This window comes from Engraulis encrasicolus, chromosome 8, assembly GCF_034702125.1.
Source record: "Engraulis encrasicolus isolate BLACKSEA-1 chromosome 8, IST_EnEncr_1.0, whole genome shotgun sequence".
Classification (NCBI taxonomy): domain Eukaryota; kingdom Metazoa; phylum Chordata; class Actinopteri; order Clupeiformes; family Engraulidae; genus Engraulis; species Engraulis encrasicolus.
In genome coordinates this window covers 55457401-55472400 of record NC_085864.1, presented here as the reverse complement: position 1 = coordinate 55472400, position 15000 = coordinate 55457401, and the positions used below count along the sequence as shown (strand labels likewise).

General features: G+C 45.1%; 1 protein-coding gene across 1 annotated transcript in view; it reads left to right on the top strand.

Annotated features, from left to right (window-relative positions):
* The window catches only part of slc1a5 (solute carrier family 1 member 5), a 51197-nt gene that overhangs the window by 27272 nt on the left and 8925 nt on the right, over positions 1-15000 (top strand). Inside the window, exons 2-3 of the mRNA XM_063205888.1 lie at positions 5861-5903; positions 7448-7513. Of these exons, the coding sequence (XP_063061958.1) occupies positions 5861-5903; positions 7448-7513 (109 nt within the window). The remainder of the gene's footprint in view (positions 1-5860; positions 5904-7447; positions 7514-15000) is intronic.

Below are 15000 nucleotides of genomic sequence, written 5' to 3'. Positions count from 1 at the left end.
AGGGATTCACAGGGATTCACTGCACTGATTATCGCCGTGCTGTAGGCATAAGACTGGGCCTATAAGCTTAGCCCCACAGCACTGACAGTCAAGGACTTTCTAGTGCTAAACCCTCAACACCCCCCCACAGCACTGACAGTCAAGGGCTTTCTAGTGCTACCCCCCCTCCCCCCCCAACAGCACTGACAGTCAAGGGCTTTCTAGTGCTAAACCCTCAACACCCCACACACACACACACAGCACTGACATGCACGTCATGTAATCCCCCCACTTGCCAGTCCCTCACAGCATTGCCACTCATGACTTCTGCCCGCCTCAAGCCTCAAAGCCATGACCGCCATGGCTTGTCTGCCCACTTGTGTGCCTACAGCTTTAACCCTATTGTCCGCCTGCCTGCCTGCCTACTATGCGTCTTCAGCTTTAAGTTAACCCTGGCCTTTAGTGCAAAGCCTAGAGTATGTTATAACCTTGCTGTCAACAAAATGGTCAAGTACGCTGAAATACTTGACTTCATTACCAAGTCGGCTACTTAAAACTCTCTACATTGTCATAGCAATGTTGTTATGATGTAGTTGAGTGTTTTCAGGAAAGGGTGAATATGCCCGTCGACGGGTCCATCTGCAGGAAGTAAGTTAAGGGGCTACAGCTGGCAAGTGTTTCACCCCAGTGATACTCGTCCATCTATACAGTAAAGCAGAGATTCTTTAAGTATAGAGATATGCCAATGTAATAGGTTGCTATAGGCACCTAACATGACCAGGTTCCGGCAGAGATTCTTGAAGTAGGCTTATATAGAGATATGCCAATGTAATAGGTTGCTATGGGCACCTAACATGAACAGGTTCCGGTCTGCCTGAAGGGGCGTGTCATAATACTCCTAGCATTGAATAGAACAGTCCCTAGCTCTGTCTAAAGCCTGGCTCAAACTACACGACTATCGCGCCGATTCTCGGCTGAAAACCCCCCTTACGACAATCGCTGGAACGTTACCCCCCAGGACCATCGCAAGCGATTGTCGGGGAAGATTTCCTCGTCGTGAGCGACGTTCTAAGATAGAACTTTGGCAGCTCAAAGAGTCGCCGATCGCAAATCGTAGAAATCAAACACTGTTTGATATTTGCGACTGGAAATAGAACGTCGGGCATTGTCTCGGTGGCTGCGAGCAGCGACAAGATTGACAGTTGCGATTCTCTTCTAGTGTGCGGTGCGCCCCGACGCCAAAATCGGACACACAATCGCTAGTCGTGTAGTTTGAGCCTGGCTTAAAGGGGGACCCCCCCCCCCCCTCTCCTCCCCCTTGCAATAATAGAACCCGGAAACAATGGGCCAATGGAACCTCTCTCTCTCTCTCTCTCTCTCTCTCTCTACTCTCTCTGGTAAGGGGCTACAGCTGGCAAGTGTTTCACCTCAGTGATGCTCGTCCATCCACGCCAGCTAGCCCAAATTGGAAATGTACTGTAGCTTGCTAAATATTGTCGGGACACAGAGTTATAAATGCTGTAAAGCAGTGTTCCTCAAACTTTTTCAGGCCCAGGGCCACTTTGCCTTCCCAAAAATGTTCAGGGACCACCTGTCAACTGAATTGACAGTTGACGGGTGCTAATTTGACACTGCTGATTTCGATGCAGATTACTTACCGGTAATTCACATTAATTCACATTACATGCCTGTCTTGTTGTGGTGAAAATATGACAGCTATGCATGCCTTTGAAATAATGTCACAAATATAGCCTACTCCTAGCTTGTCTTGGAAAAGTAGAAATCCCCTTGCGGACCACCTGAGCTCTGTCGCGGACCACTAGTGGTCCCCGGACCACACTTTGAGAAACACTGCTGTAAAGGAACATGAGGGGGAGGGAGGGAGAAGTTTGTGAAACCTCGTTGAGTTATTAATGTGTGCGTGTGGAGGGAGGGAGAAAGTTTGTGAAAGCTTGTTGAGTTCTAAATGTGCGTTAGCGTGGGGGAGGGAGAAATTCCATCTTTGGGATTTTGGCACCATGTCCATCTGTCCAAACCGCATCCCACAGATCACTCCTTTGGGGACTGGCTGAAAACATGCAGAGCTAAGATCAGCACGTGTGTGTGTGTGCTTGCACGTTTGTGTGCGTGTTGAATCAAGGTGTGTGTGTGTGTGTGTGCATGTGTCTTCATGCGTGTCTGCGTGCGCACGTGTGTGTGTGTGTGCGTGTCTGTGTCTGTGTCTGCGTGTGTATATCTGCGTGCGCACATGTGTGTGTCTGCGTGCGCACGTGTGTGTGTCTGCGTGCGCACGTGTGTGTGTGTGTGTGTGCAGCTGAGGTTGGCGTGCATGCGTGAGTGTTTTTGGCAGTTAGTTGGTGATTGATGTCTCCCCAGTGTCATGGTCTGGCCTCATGTGTAGAGTGGGGGATTTAACCTCTGCACTGCTGTAGGACTTGGGGTCTCCTGAACTGAGTAGTTTAACTGCTGTAGGACTTGGTCTCCTGAAGTTGGGATTTCTCCTGCAGCATATGCAGTCTGAACATGTTTCTTCTGTCTGTAGAGGTTAACAATAACAATCACCTTGGTTTGACTTTGAAATGCATTTAGATTTTATATTCTTTCTTTCAAATTTGCTGCCTCTGCACATCTGCATCTTGGTTTATAGCCTCCCAGGTGGCTAATTTGCAACCCCAGTCCCTGATCAGGCTTCCTATGCTAATAGAACATATAAATCACATGAAGGCATGCACCGATACCACTTTTTTGAAAACCGATAAAAGTACGAGTACATTAATGTGTGTACTTGCCGATACTGAGTACCGATACCTTTTACCACCAAAATACAATGAAAATAAATGCATGGACTTGTTTTTTTCCACTTGTGATATTTTTATTGTCCATTTCCATGTAGATTTGAATGTTAGTAAATGTATAAGGTGGCACTTTTTTCCCATGCTGCTTTCAAGTCCACAGAACGTGGCACGTTGCATCGTTTTTTTTGTAATAGCAGTATCGTTCCTGGTATCGGCAAGTGCTTGACGAGTACAAGTAGGAGTATAATGAGCAGTATCGGGTGCCGGTACCGATACCAGTATCAGTATCGATGCATCCCTAATCACATAAGATATAGAAAAGGGAACAAGCAAGATATTTAGTCACAATACAAAGAAGGTCTTTTGAAGTCTATTTCAATGTAAACTTTTTTTTCCCCCCCATCTTTTTTTTTATCATCACGTAGCTGCTAAGTGCGTTGGCTCACAGCTTGTTTTCCTGGTAATGTGGTTAGAGGTCGTCGCGCCCTCCATGACCTTGAGGGCTGGCTCTGCTCCGGCTCCGGCTCTGCGCTCGGCTGGCGTTCATGTGCCTGCAGACCAGACCAGGGGATCGCAGCACGTGGCAACAAAGGGCTCTATTGTTTTAGATTAGCATTGGATTAGATTACAGTCAACCTTACTGTTACGGCATTGGCCCTGCCCTGCCCTGCCCGCTGCGCCACAAGTAGTGCAAGGCTGCAGAGGATGTGAAGGAAAGAAAGGCCACACTACTAGGAGTAGGAGAATGGAGGCCCGAGACTTGCAAACATTACATTACGTTACATTACATTGCATTTGGCAGACGCTTTATAACCAAAGCGACTAACAAACAGCGACATAATCATAGCCAGCATCACTAGCAGATACAAAGTCCACAGGAAAATAATATAAATATACAGAATAAACAGAACAACAAATGCAGATGCAAAGAAGGGTTAGGTTTTTTTGTGTGAAGTACAGTACACACACACACACACACACACACACACACACACACACACACACACACACACTAGGATAGGAAATATACAGAACAATACAGTGGTTCCCAAACTTTTACTGCTGGGGACCCCCTTTTTGACCTAAGAATATTTTCGCAACCCCTTATCTCCCATCTCCCATTTTCCAAATGCGAAGACATATTTTTTGCTTAACTTTAATGTAAATCACAGGAAAGGTAAAGGCATTACTCGTTGAAGTGAATATTGCTACTAACAATATTATGGAAAGGTTATGAAAACATGTTCAAGGTTCTGTCTTCGACCCCCCTGCAGTTTGCCTTGTTACCACCAGAGCTTATCACAAGGGAGATTAGGGGTGCATCCCAATATGTGTCCTTGCCTCCTCCACTTGTGCTTGTCTCCTCATCCCGCCTCCTGGCCCCTCCTCCGTGGAGAAAAAGATAAAGTTTCCCAGCTGTCAGCCTCGCCACAACAACTTTTGAGGGACTGTTTTTCATTCACCATCCTAATTGCAAATGAGAAAAAGACTTTACAATTGAGCTTTTGCAAGATATTGAAATATAATGCTGTTGTCAGTGATGTCATCATGACGAGAAGCAAGTGGAGGAGGCAAGTGGAGGAGGCAAGGTCACATATTGGGATGCACCCTAGGTCTGGTGACTTGCCTACTGTACATTTGGGGTGGGCCTAAGCTCCTTAATGAATATGCCGCCGCCTTGCATAATTCTGCTGTGTTACATGGCTCGACCTATTCCTATTATCACCATCCCAACATAAGCTACGTGTGGTGTAACAACTTGGCAGCATGTACTGTATGTGTGAGATGCTATTGCATGCTGTTTGCATGTAGTGTAGTTGACCCCAAGAAAAGGAGGCTAGCATTAGCTTACCCATGAGTGCGTTACAATATGCGACCTTGCCTCCTCCACTTGTGCTTGTCTCCTCGTCCCGCCTCCTGGCCCCTCCTTCGTGGAGAAAACGATAAACTTTCCCAGCTGTCAGCCTAGCCACAACAACTTTTGAGGGACTGTTTTTCATTCACCATCCCAGTTGGAAATGAGAAAAAGACTCTACAATTGAGCTTTTGCAAGATATTAAAATATAATGCTGTTGTCAGTGATGTCATCATGACATATTACTTCCTGGTACGAGGAGACAAGCACAAGTGGAGGAGGTAAGGTCGCATATTGGAACGCAGTTCATGTGAAGCGACCAGCCCAAACCATGACTCCATGTCGGTTAGCCCGAGCGACTGGTACACATTCAGTAGCTCTTTCAGACCAAGTTTCAGGTCTAGTTGTCTTCCAGGAACCACATTCTTCCTCCAGCAACAAAATTCCTTCACAGGGTGTGTATCTCTCACTCACAGGCTCTCATCCTGTGACCTCGGGTGTGATCCTTGACCTCTATTGTTGTCATGCACCTGTTCTTATATGGGCGGTCTCAGACCAAACCAATAGGCTCGTTCGTGACGACGCAGTAAGATTTTTGCTAGGCAATGGGCATTTTCTAACCACAATGCATCAAACTGGCAAAGTGCGCATGCCCACTGCCTAGCAAAAATCTTTACTGCGTCGTCACGAACAAGCCCAATGCTTTACCCCTCACCTGTGGCGGAATGAGATCAGTCATGTGGTCGTGTCGCATCTTATCTAAATGTACTGACCTCTCCCGTCGTAACAGCTGCAACAAATGTCACCCTGGTTCCTATATCAAAGTGGTTTGCACTGCATGTTGTAAGAGTGGTGCCATGCACCTGACCTGATGATGGTTAAAAGAGTGGATGTTTCAATGATGATTTCAATGATGGTTAAGTTCAATGAATATTTCACTACAGAAGACACCATTTCACTACAGAAGACACCAAAGTCTTGTTACCAATTACTCTTGTACTTGGTCCAGGTAGACAGATGCTGAAACACTCAAGGTTGCTATTTTTATTTTTTTTATTTGGCTGCAATGCCTACGCTCTTCAGCCCTTATGGCCTTCATCAGGCCTTCATCTGAAGACCGTGAAGCACTCCAATTACCTGCTGGTGTTTGATACTCTTGTACATGGTCCCGGTTTCAGCTAAACAAAATAAATTAAACTTTCTTTCTTTTCTTTTTGTTTATCTTTTGCAGGAACATCTTTCCAAGCAACCTGGTGTCTGCAGCATTCCAGTCGGTGAGTTCAGCGAAGTTTTCACTTAATTCATTTTCATTTTGTTTTTGCTTTTTCTTCCCACGTGTTTTTGTTCTTAATCATATGGCACGACCCACAATTGCACAGCTCTCTTCCAAACGACGTCATAGACCTGCTATGTGGTGCTGAGGAGTTCGGAAGAGCGGCGCACAAAAATGTTATCTTTGTAACCGCTGCGCTTTTAGAACATTTCAATTCTGAGTGTTGTGAAAACAAACGGTACAAAAGTCCTTGGCAGAATACTAAACGAGGCCGTTTCATGGTTGTTAGTGGCATTGGGAAAATGCTGCGGCTTCCTTCTGCCATTGTTGTGACTGTTGTTGTTGGCCACAATAAGGATATGCAGGGTCTGAAGTTATTTTTTCCCAAAAAGCTGTTGTCAGTAGTATGCCAGATTATGGTGACCTCGACACTGCAATAAATCTGTTCCGCGGGGTGAGCGCACCACAGTTTGGGAAACCTTGTTCTAATAAAAGTGCCTGAATTCACCTAATTTTCATTAGTAAATGACGCCTGAAGTGAATTCAGACCCTTTTTATTAGGGCAGCCGTGGCCTAGTGCAGTGGTTCCCAACCTATGGGTCGGGACCCAACTTATGGGTCGCCAAAGATCCACAGGGGGTCGCGGAGCCCTCTTAATTTTAAGGGGTTTCATTTGAAATATATAGCCCATGATGATTAGCCTAAATGACAAAGCATTTAACTAATACATGCATAGAAGCAGCAAATTGTAAGTGCTACATTAAACATGTATTCTATATTTGACCAAAGAAGAATTGAGGAATAAAATAACTAAAATAAGTTTTCCCAGGAAACAGAGGGCATCTTGTGACTCCGTTTCGTGCGGGCGCTCGCGTGGTTGGGTCACCAAAGCTTACAATAGTAAAAACATGGGTCCCTGAAGAAAAAGGTTGGGAACCACTGGCCTAGTGGTTAGAGAGTTGGTCTTTCAATATAGGGGTTGCCGGTTCGAATCCCCTCGAATCCCTCTCCCTACACCTCCATCCATGGCTGAAGTGCCCTTGAGCAAGGCACCTAACCCCACATTGCTCCAGGGACTGTAACCAATACCCTTAAAAATAATAGTTGTAATATAAGTCGCTTTGAACAAATAAAAGCGTCAGCTAAGTGAAATGTAATGTTATTAGACTGCAGGCTCCGTTCTATTAAATGATTTACCTGAAGTTAACTGAACTTGGTTTACTACTGAACCATCTGGGGTGAATTTCTCAAAACCAAAGTTGCTTACTACATTAGCTACTTTGTTGTTTTCAATGCATTTTCCCATCGGCAACTACGGAAGTTGCTAACAGGCTAACAAACTCTCTTTTGAGAAACTGCTTTGGTCAGATGCCTTCTACGTATGAGATGCAAAGCGTCAACATTTCAGCACACTGTTCTCATTTGCAAAGTTCTAATTATGGCATTTCAGTCTACTGACCTTCATTAAGCGACTTGTTGTTTTGCACATTAAATGAGGAGTTGCAAAGCCTGATTACACCGTCTATGTTGTTTTTTTTCTTTCAGTATGCCACAAGCTACAAACTGAAGGAGACTTTGATCAATGGCACCAGCAACTTCACCATAGAGAAGGTAAGAGGAACGGCCTCTTTGACCTCTCAACTCTCATTCCTTTAACTTTGGTGACTAGACAATTTGACCTGGGGATGGCGGTCTCTTCAACCTCTCAACTCTCACTCCTTTATTTTGACCTGGGGATGGCATTTCCCTTTGAAAAAGCATGAGAGCAATAACTGGTCCAAAATGGGCTGATCTCTCTCTGTCTCTCTCTCTCTCTCACTCATAATCACACACACACACACACACACACACACACACACACACACACACACACACACACACACACGCGCAAACTCTCTCTCTCTCTCTCTCTCTTATTGTTATTTAAAGTGCATATCGCAGGTTAAACACTACTTTGGATCAATGTGTACACACTGTATTCAATAAATGATCCACACATATAAGTCCCTCCAAAAACGATTTTAAACAACGATTTTTGTTGTTTGTTGTGGCAAATGTGGGTTTCTACTGTAACCTGGCGACTACGTCAGGCGAGGCCATGAGTGAACGTTCTACTTCTTTACTGGAGTTAGGAAGCCGCGAAAATAAAAACGCGAAATGGCAGCAGCTAACGACGAGGTGACAAAACTTGGTTCTGAGGAATATGACGGTCCAGAGCCGTATAACTTTGAACCTCGTAGACAAACCACTAGGGGGCAGGAAAATCACAAAATCTCCAGCCCGCAGCTTCTCTCCAATGCTTGGGCGGAGGAAAATAAGTGGAGACTCACCAATATGTCCTGGTAAGCTAAGCCGCTAAATTGCAATGCCCTGAAAATTAGCTACAAGCAGGCCTAGGGTACGACCCGAGAACGGATATCTACGTTGCATCACTGCAAGAGACGAAAGTGTCAATCTTTCACCAACAATGATTAGGCTACGTCGTCCACCTGACAAAATGCTTTTGGTTCGCCTGTTCACTTACCGGTACTTGGCCAAGCACTTGCTGTTACTGTCTCTCGTACTGCAGTTAAAATGTCACATTAGGCTACATTGCACTAGGAAACGTTTGGCATACGCTTACCAAAGCCATTTACAATCGAGTACCAGCTGCAACGACACCAGCAGATACAAAGTCGCCAACATCAGGCACAAAGTGAACAAAATAAACAGAATAAATGCAGATATGTGAATGCGTGTTGTCTGCTGTTGTTTGCCATACCCCTAATGGGCGGACGATGTCCGCACTTACTAAAACAGAGACCACATTACAGTAGCCTACGCTTAGTAGTTGCCCTGCTGTGTCTGACAGGTGTTCGTGCGGATACTGTCAACTTATGGACTCCACCGTTGAGAGCGTCTGCTGTAGGGAGGTGGGGGCGTTTGTGTCTCTGGTGGAAGACTTGTCTCCACGCTAGGGATGTTAACCGGTAACCGGTTAACCGATAGTCGACCGGATCAATGATAACTGGTTAAATTTTCTGCCACCGGTTAACCGGTAATAATAATTATAATAATGATTTCCTCCCAAAAACTATAATTTTGAGGTTTTGGTATGATAATTCAGCATTTTCCATCTGGCGACACTGGCTGGATATGACAGGTCCTGTCTGAGCAGCAAAAAGAAAGGCTTATGTGAAAAATAAAATGTAAAAATTCAGTGCTGTGCCCATCAGGCACGCGAACGTTATATCATTTAAGATTGCCGGTTAACCGGTTAACCACCAGTTAATGAGTCTCAGTAACCGGTTAAGATATTTAAAAAAATTCGCCATCCCTACTCCACGCCCACCAACCCTACTTTGCCCGACACAGCACCCTGGCTTTGAGGCATGCTGCCTGAATCCATTTGTGCTGAAGATAGCATATAGCCACTTCAGGCAGGAGCATGGCCCTCTGAATATCACCATAAACGAGTACGTTCAAACAAATTGTTTTAATAACACTGCAGCCTACTGGCATTGCATGAACTCATTTGAATGAAGGTGCTTTTTTTTACATAGTTGACTGTAGTGGATACATTGTAGCCTACTGTTAGGGTATTGCTCTTGCACCTTCACTGCTCAATTAGAAATACTACTGGCATTGCATGAACTCATTTGAATGAAGGTGCTTTTTTTACATAGTTGACTGTAGTGGATACATTGTAGCCTACTGTTAGGGTATTGCTCTTGCACCTTCACTGCCCCATTAGAAATAATGTGTGAGATCCCTGTAATAAAAGCAAACACCAAGCATTCTCTTTTATTCCTAGACAATACCGTTATACAGCCTACAGGCAGGCCATACGGTGGGCATATGGAGTCCTGGGCCGGCATATCAGACGGCCCTTACCTGCATGCATTGTGTCAGCCATCAGGAGGCAGTTCCAGGGTGAACACGGACAGACATTCCATGGATTTCAATGGCCCAATTTGGACTGAAAATGTTGCAATAAACTTCTAACACCATCAAAATATATCACACAGGAAGCACGATTTTTTCAAAATCAATAGTTTAGTTTATTGAAAGTGTATTTATTTAACACAGGGACAGTATATTGATTGAAATCTGGAAAGAAAGCAGGGTTAGCATGAACGCAACAAATTTAGCCTTACCTGGGGTCCACCAATTGTTTGCTCTTATACACACACACACACACACACACTTGGCACAGTGACAAGCAACTGAGATAAAACATAAGCATACAGGCTGTGGTTACACCCTAATTTTTGTTGAATCGTTTTGTCTAGTTTTTGGTCATTTCACGCCAATCTGTTAATGATTTGTTTAGTTATCCTTTTGACAGACAGACAAACCAATGCTACTGAAAACATAAGCTCCTTGGCGGAGGTAATGAAAGACCAACCAACACCTGAAGGAATTTTTGACACACCCGGTGGCAACATTAACAGTTGGGCACACATAATTAGTAGGCAGATAGACAGGCAGAAGGAAAGTAAACCATCGCCTTAAAGAAATAGTCCTTGGTGCAGCGAGCAGCATGCAAAATTAACAGGCATTGAAAGGCACAAAGACTCAAGTTAAATAATTGCACAGCAAGCAGCATGCAAAATAACCATTCGTGGAACACATTTGTGATGGCAGAGAGAGAATGGCAAAAAGATGAATTAAAGGCACAACAGGGTTAGTTAGTTAACTCTAAGCGCAGCAGGCAGCATGCAAAATTAACAGATATAGGTTCCCACCACCAAGTCAGAGAAAGGAGGCAGAAAGAAAGGCACATCTAACAACTGAAATAAATGGATCTTACCAAAACACCAGTGGGCCATGTCTGTCAGTGAAAGCAATTGAAAATGGATTAAAAACATTAGACAACCATCACTAAAATCTGGTATTTGAAATCAATTGAAACTATTTATTAAATCTTGACTTGTGCTGAAGGTACAGGGCAACAGCTTCCTCTTTTGGGATTTTGGGGAAAGTTTTGGCAAGGGGAAGAGGTGCAGTTCCGCGCAATTCTGCACTAAACTCTCGCAGACCCTTGGGTGACACGCTGTATTTCGCCTGCAGGGACTCCATTAGTGCAGTTGCATAGTCTGTGGAAATAATTATGGCAACATGCAGATTTTAACTAGGTTATTAAATGTTAATTAAGGTAACAATGCCAGTGAATACAGATGTCAAAAAAATAACACTAATAGTAAAACAGTTCTTACCATACGACGCCTTCTCTTTGATAGGCCGCACAACGCATTCGCCTTTCCGGAATCGCGGATACTGTACTGCGAACAGCTCCTCACCATTACTTCCTCGTGCCTGCTCCCGGTTGCCATTGTAATTAAAGTGTATAGCAGCCAAGAGAAGTCTACACAATAACATTCAAAAACACATCTTTAACATAGAACTTAAACATGTATGATAGAATTCACTGAAGCATTGTTATAACCAGGAACTGACCTGCTGTACATCGCGAGGAAAGAGAATCCTGTGTGCTTTGGGGCGAAATGAATGACAAGGGAGTGGAACGCCTCCAGTGAGTAGGTTTGGTGTTTCGGAGACAGCTGCCTCACATCCCTCAGAAATCCCGGCTTGGTAACCAAATTCTCAAGCTTTATTGCTTCAGGTGAACCTGCAAGGAACAGTTCAAACAGAGAGAGAGAGAGAGAGAGAGAGAAAGAGAGAGAGGGAAAGATTGTGTAGTTTTGTTAACCTTACAACCCCCCAGCACGTTTACCTGAAATCCAGTGACAGAGCAAGCATAATTGTAGAACATGGTGACCATAGTGTATATGTACCTGGCTCCAGCCACTCTTTGTCGCGATGTTCGCCCTCCAGAGGGGGATGGGCACACGTTGGGAAGGCTGGAGTGTCGTGCTCATGGATGTCTTGCACATGGTTGACAAGGCTGGTCCACTTCGCCTCCATAAGATCTCCGTTGCCGTCTGGGGTGGAAGCTGCCGTCCAGTACAAGTGGTTGACGATGGCCGGCCTCCACAGCTTAATCGTCTCACACTTCCTGTCTTTGGCAGCCGAATCCAATGCCTTCCCCAGACCTGGATTACAAGAATGACAATATCAAGTGATGTATAACAATAACAGCTGCCTCAAGATAGTAATCTCAAATATATGAATAGATACACACTTTTCCCAACGTGCCAGACATCGAAGAAATGTTTTGTTCCCTTGGGGCAAAGCTCTTCTCTCACCCATTTGGCAACCTATTCAGTAGAGATTGAACATTAAAAAATCATCTTTCAGCCTCAGTGTAATTGATACATCAGACACCACTATACATTTTGTTGTATTTACCTGCCGATGCCTGTCAGTGACCAGTGTTGCTATGGTCAGGTCCCTGGCAGAAAGAAGTTGGATGCTGCGCTTCAGGCCCTCAAGCTCGCACCAGTTGCTGTTAGGCACCTCAGAACTCTGTGGCATAACATAGGAAGAAGTGTGCAGAGTAGAATGGCAGAGTGAAGGAGGTAAAAAAGACATAACTACACTGTGTAATTGGGCAGGGGATTACACACATGCTATACATTGTACCACTTCCCCTTCAACGACTCCATGTCTTTATCAATCTTACCTGGACAAGCTGGACATCGAGCACCTTGTTCAGTCGCTCCTCAATAAGGCTGTAGGACCCATATTTCGCACAGTGTCCTGGTGAATCAGACCTAGAGATGTTTAGAAATGAAAAAATAATGAATGAGACAACATTCAAGGTTTTGGTAGAATATAACATCAAACAGGAAGAAATGACATATCACATTCAAACCAATATTACCTGCAGTCACCCGCCAAAATAAGGCCACCATCCAGGGCCCGGAGGTCACTCAGCACCTTCTCCTGCTCTTCTCTCCAGAACTGGATGACAACTGGGATGGTGTATTTTAATTGGTGGCGAAAGTATGTGCTGGGGGTGATCACTTGCAGCCCAAACAGCTGTAGCATCCTCAATGTTTGGGTGGCCAAACAACCTGAATAGTGTATGGCAGCGCTCAGCATAAGGTTGCAGGCAGGCATGTTGCGATACAACATAGGTTGGTTTTGCCATGAGCGCCGAAAGCCACACCCACAGACCTAGACCATATTTAAAAACAGGCAAGACAGACACAGATAGACAGACCAAATTAGTCTGCTTGAATGTATCTTCAAATTACAGCATACAGTCAGTGGCATGTTGCAGGCTGAATTTAAACAGAGCCTTACCTGCTTTATTTGCAGAAATGTCCCTGCCTGCTGCACAATAGTCCCATAACACGGCTCACAACAGGCGGGGCAGGTTCGGAACAAGGTCATCAGCTCCTCCTTGCACACAATGAATTTGTCTGTGCTACTGTAAGAATTAAGGATGGTCACGGTCACACACACACTTTTTTTTGTAAAGCAATGGATACACAGTAGCCTATTAGTTTTCGAACCTTTCAGAAGACGGTAGAGCCTCATATGGTTCCTCTTCCTCAGATGTGCCTCCCTCTTCCTCTTCATCTGGAATCCAAGATTCCTCACTGCAGGACTCCAGGTCTTCCTCAATCAGATGAGGACTTTGGGCTGTTGGGAGAGTGACCATAGGGAGGGTTTGTGTGCCCACACTGACCATCTTGGGCCTAGTGTCTACCTGTACAGCTGTGAAAGGAACACAGGGTTGTTGTAGTTGGCAAAAGGACACACTTTCCTTCCAACACCAGTAACTTCACCGAGTAACTCAGTTGCAGACTTTTAAAAAAGCAAACTCTACGAATAACAATGTATAGGCCTATGTATACCAAATGCTCTCCCAGGTTTTTTCAGGTCGCATTGCGTTCCGAATCCGGTAGAACAGGTCTCGTCTTCGTCATCGCGAGCATCCTCGAGATCAGTCAGCAGCTGACAGAAAGACATGTACACAAACATCAGCGTACACAGACACTGTTTGGCCACAATGATATCACTGGCTTATCATAGTAGAACTAGTCGATTTACAGACCATTACAACCTCTCTGTTCAAGGTGGTGAACCATTTGACTATGCAGTTTTAGGTCAACATTTGCTACTAGGACTACAGCTTATTAGCTACCATATCAGACGTGCCAAAGTGAATTCACATCGTAATGGTTATCAGCTGACGACCTAACTTCACTCGATACTTTGAAGCCCGTAGCTCTCTACGACTAATAAAGCTAGCTATAATCAGAAGGGCGGCACTTACCTCAGCTAGCGCTCGCTTGCGGCTCACAGCACGTCCTGGGGGGGCACTTGAACTACCACCTTGTCGATGTACAGATGGTACTGCATCCACAGCCAGCCTGACAAACGCCTTGTCCTTCAGCCCCATGGAATACATCCTGAGGTCTTCAGGACGATAATCGTCTTCTTTGAAATGAATTTCGCAAACGACGGTGTTTTTTGTTACGGACGAGCCGGTGAAGTCAGCCCGTTTTGTCTGAATAAACCGGACCCACTTTCTAAAAATACCTCGGTCTGTGGGGAAATGGTGAACCCTGTGCCCTGTGATAGGGCTGTTTGAGCAACCACCACAAGCACACTTGTTAACCATTTTCTACACTGACTCTATATATTGCTGGCTATCACTCTGACACTGGCTAGCGGCGATGCTACAAGGTGAGTTGAAGTCTGCTTCCAGTGTCTGTCTTGGTGGACTAGCCAGAACTTTGGCCTCGCGTGACGTCACACACTCTCGTTGGCTTGGAGCCGCAGGCCGCTGCAATCGTTATTGAAAGTTTCTACTAAAACACTAAATTTCGCTTTGAGATACCCCAAAGCATGTCACATGACTCGTAGTTATGTCATTTTTAATTCCCAATAAGGAAAAGGAAATAAATTAACCTGCGATATGCACTTTAAGTGAAAAGTGAAAGCCCATTGGGAAACTCCAACTCCCATTGTCATTGTGACACAGCACTCCACAGCACAAGTGCACACTGCACACAACGAATTTGCATTGATGCCTCACCTGTGCAAGGAGGCAGCCCTCAGTGGCGCCCCATGGGGAGCAGTGCGGTGGGACGGTACCATGCTCAGGGCACCTCAGTCATGGAGGAGGATGGGGGAGAGCACTGGTTGATTACTCCCCCCACCAACCTGGCGGGTCGGGAGTCGAACCGGCAACCTCTGGG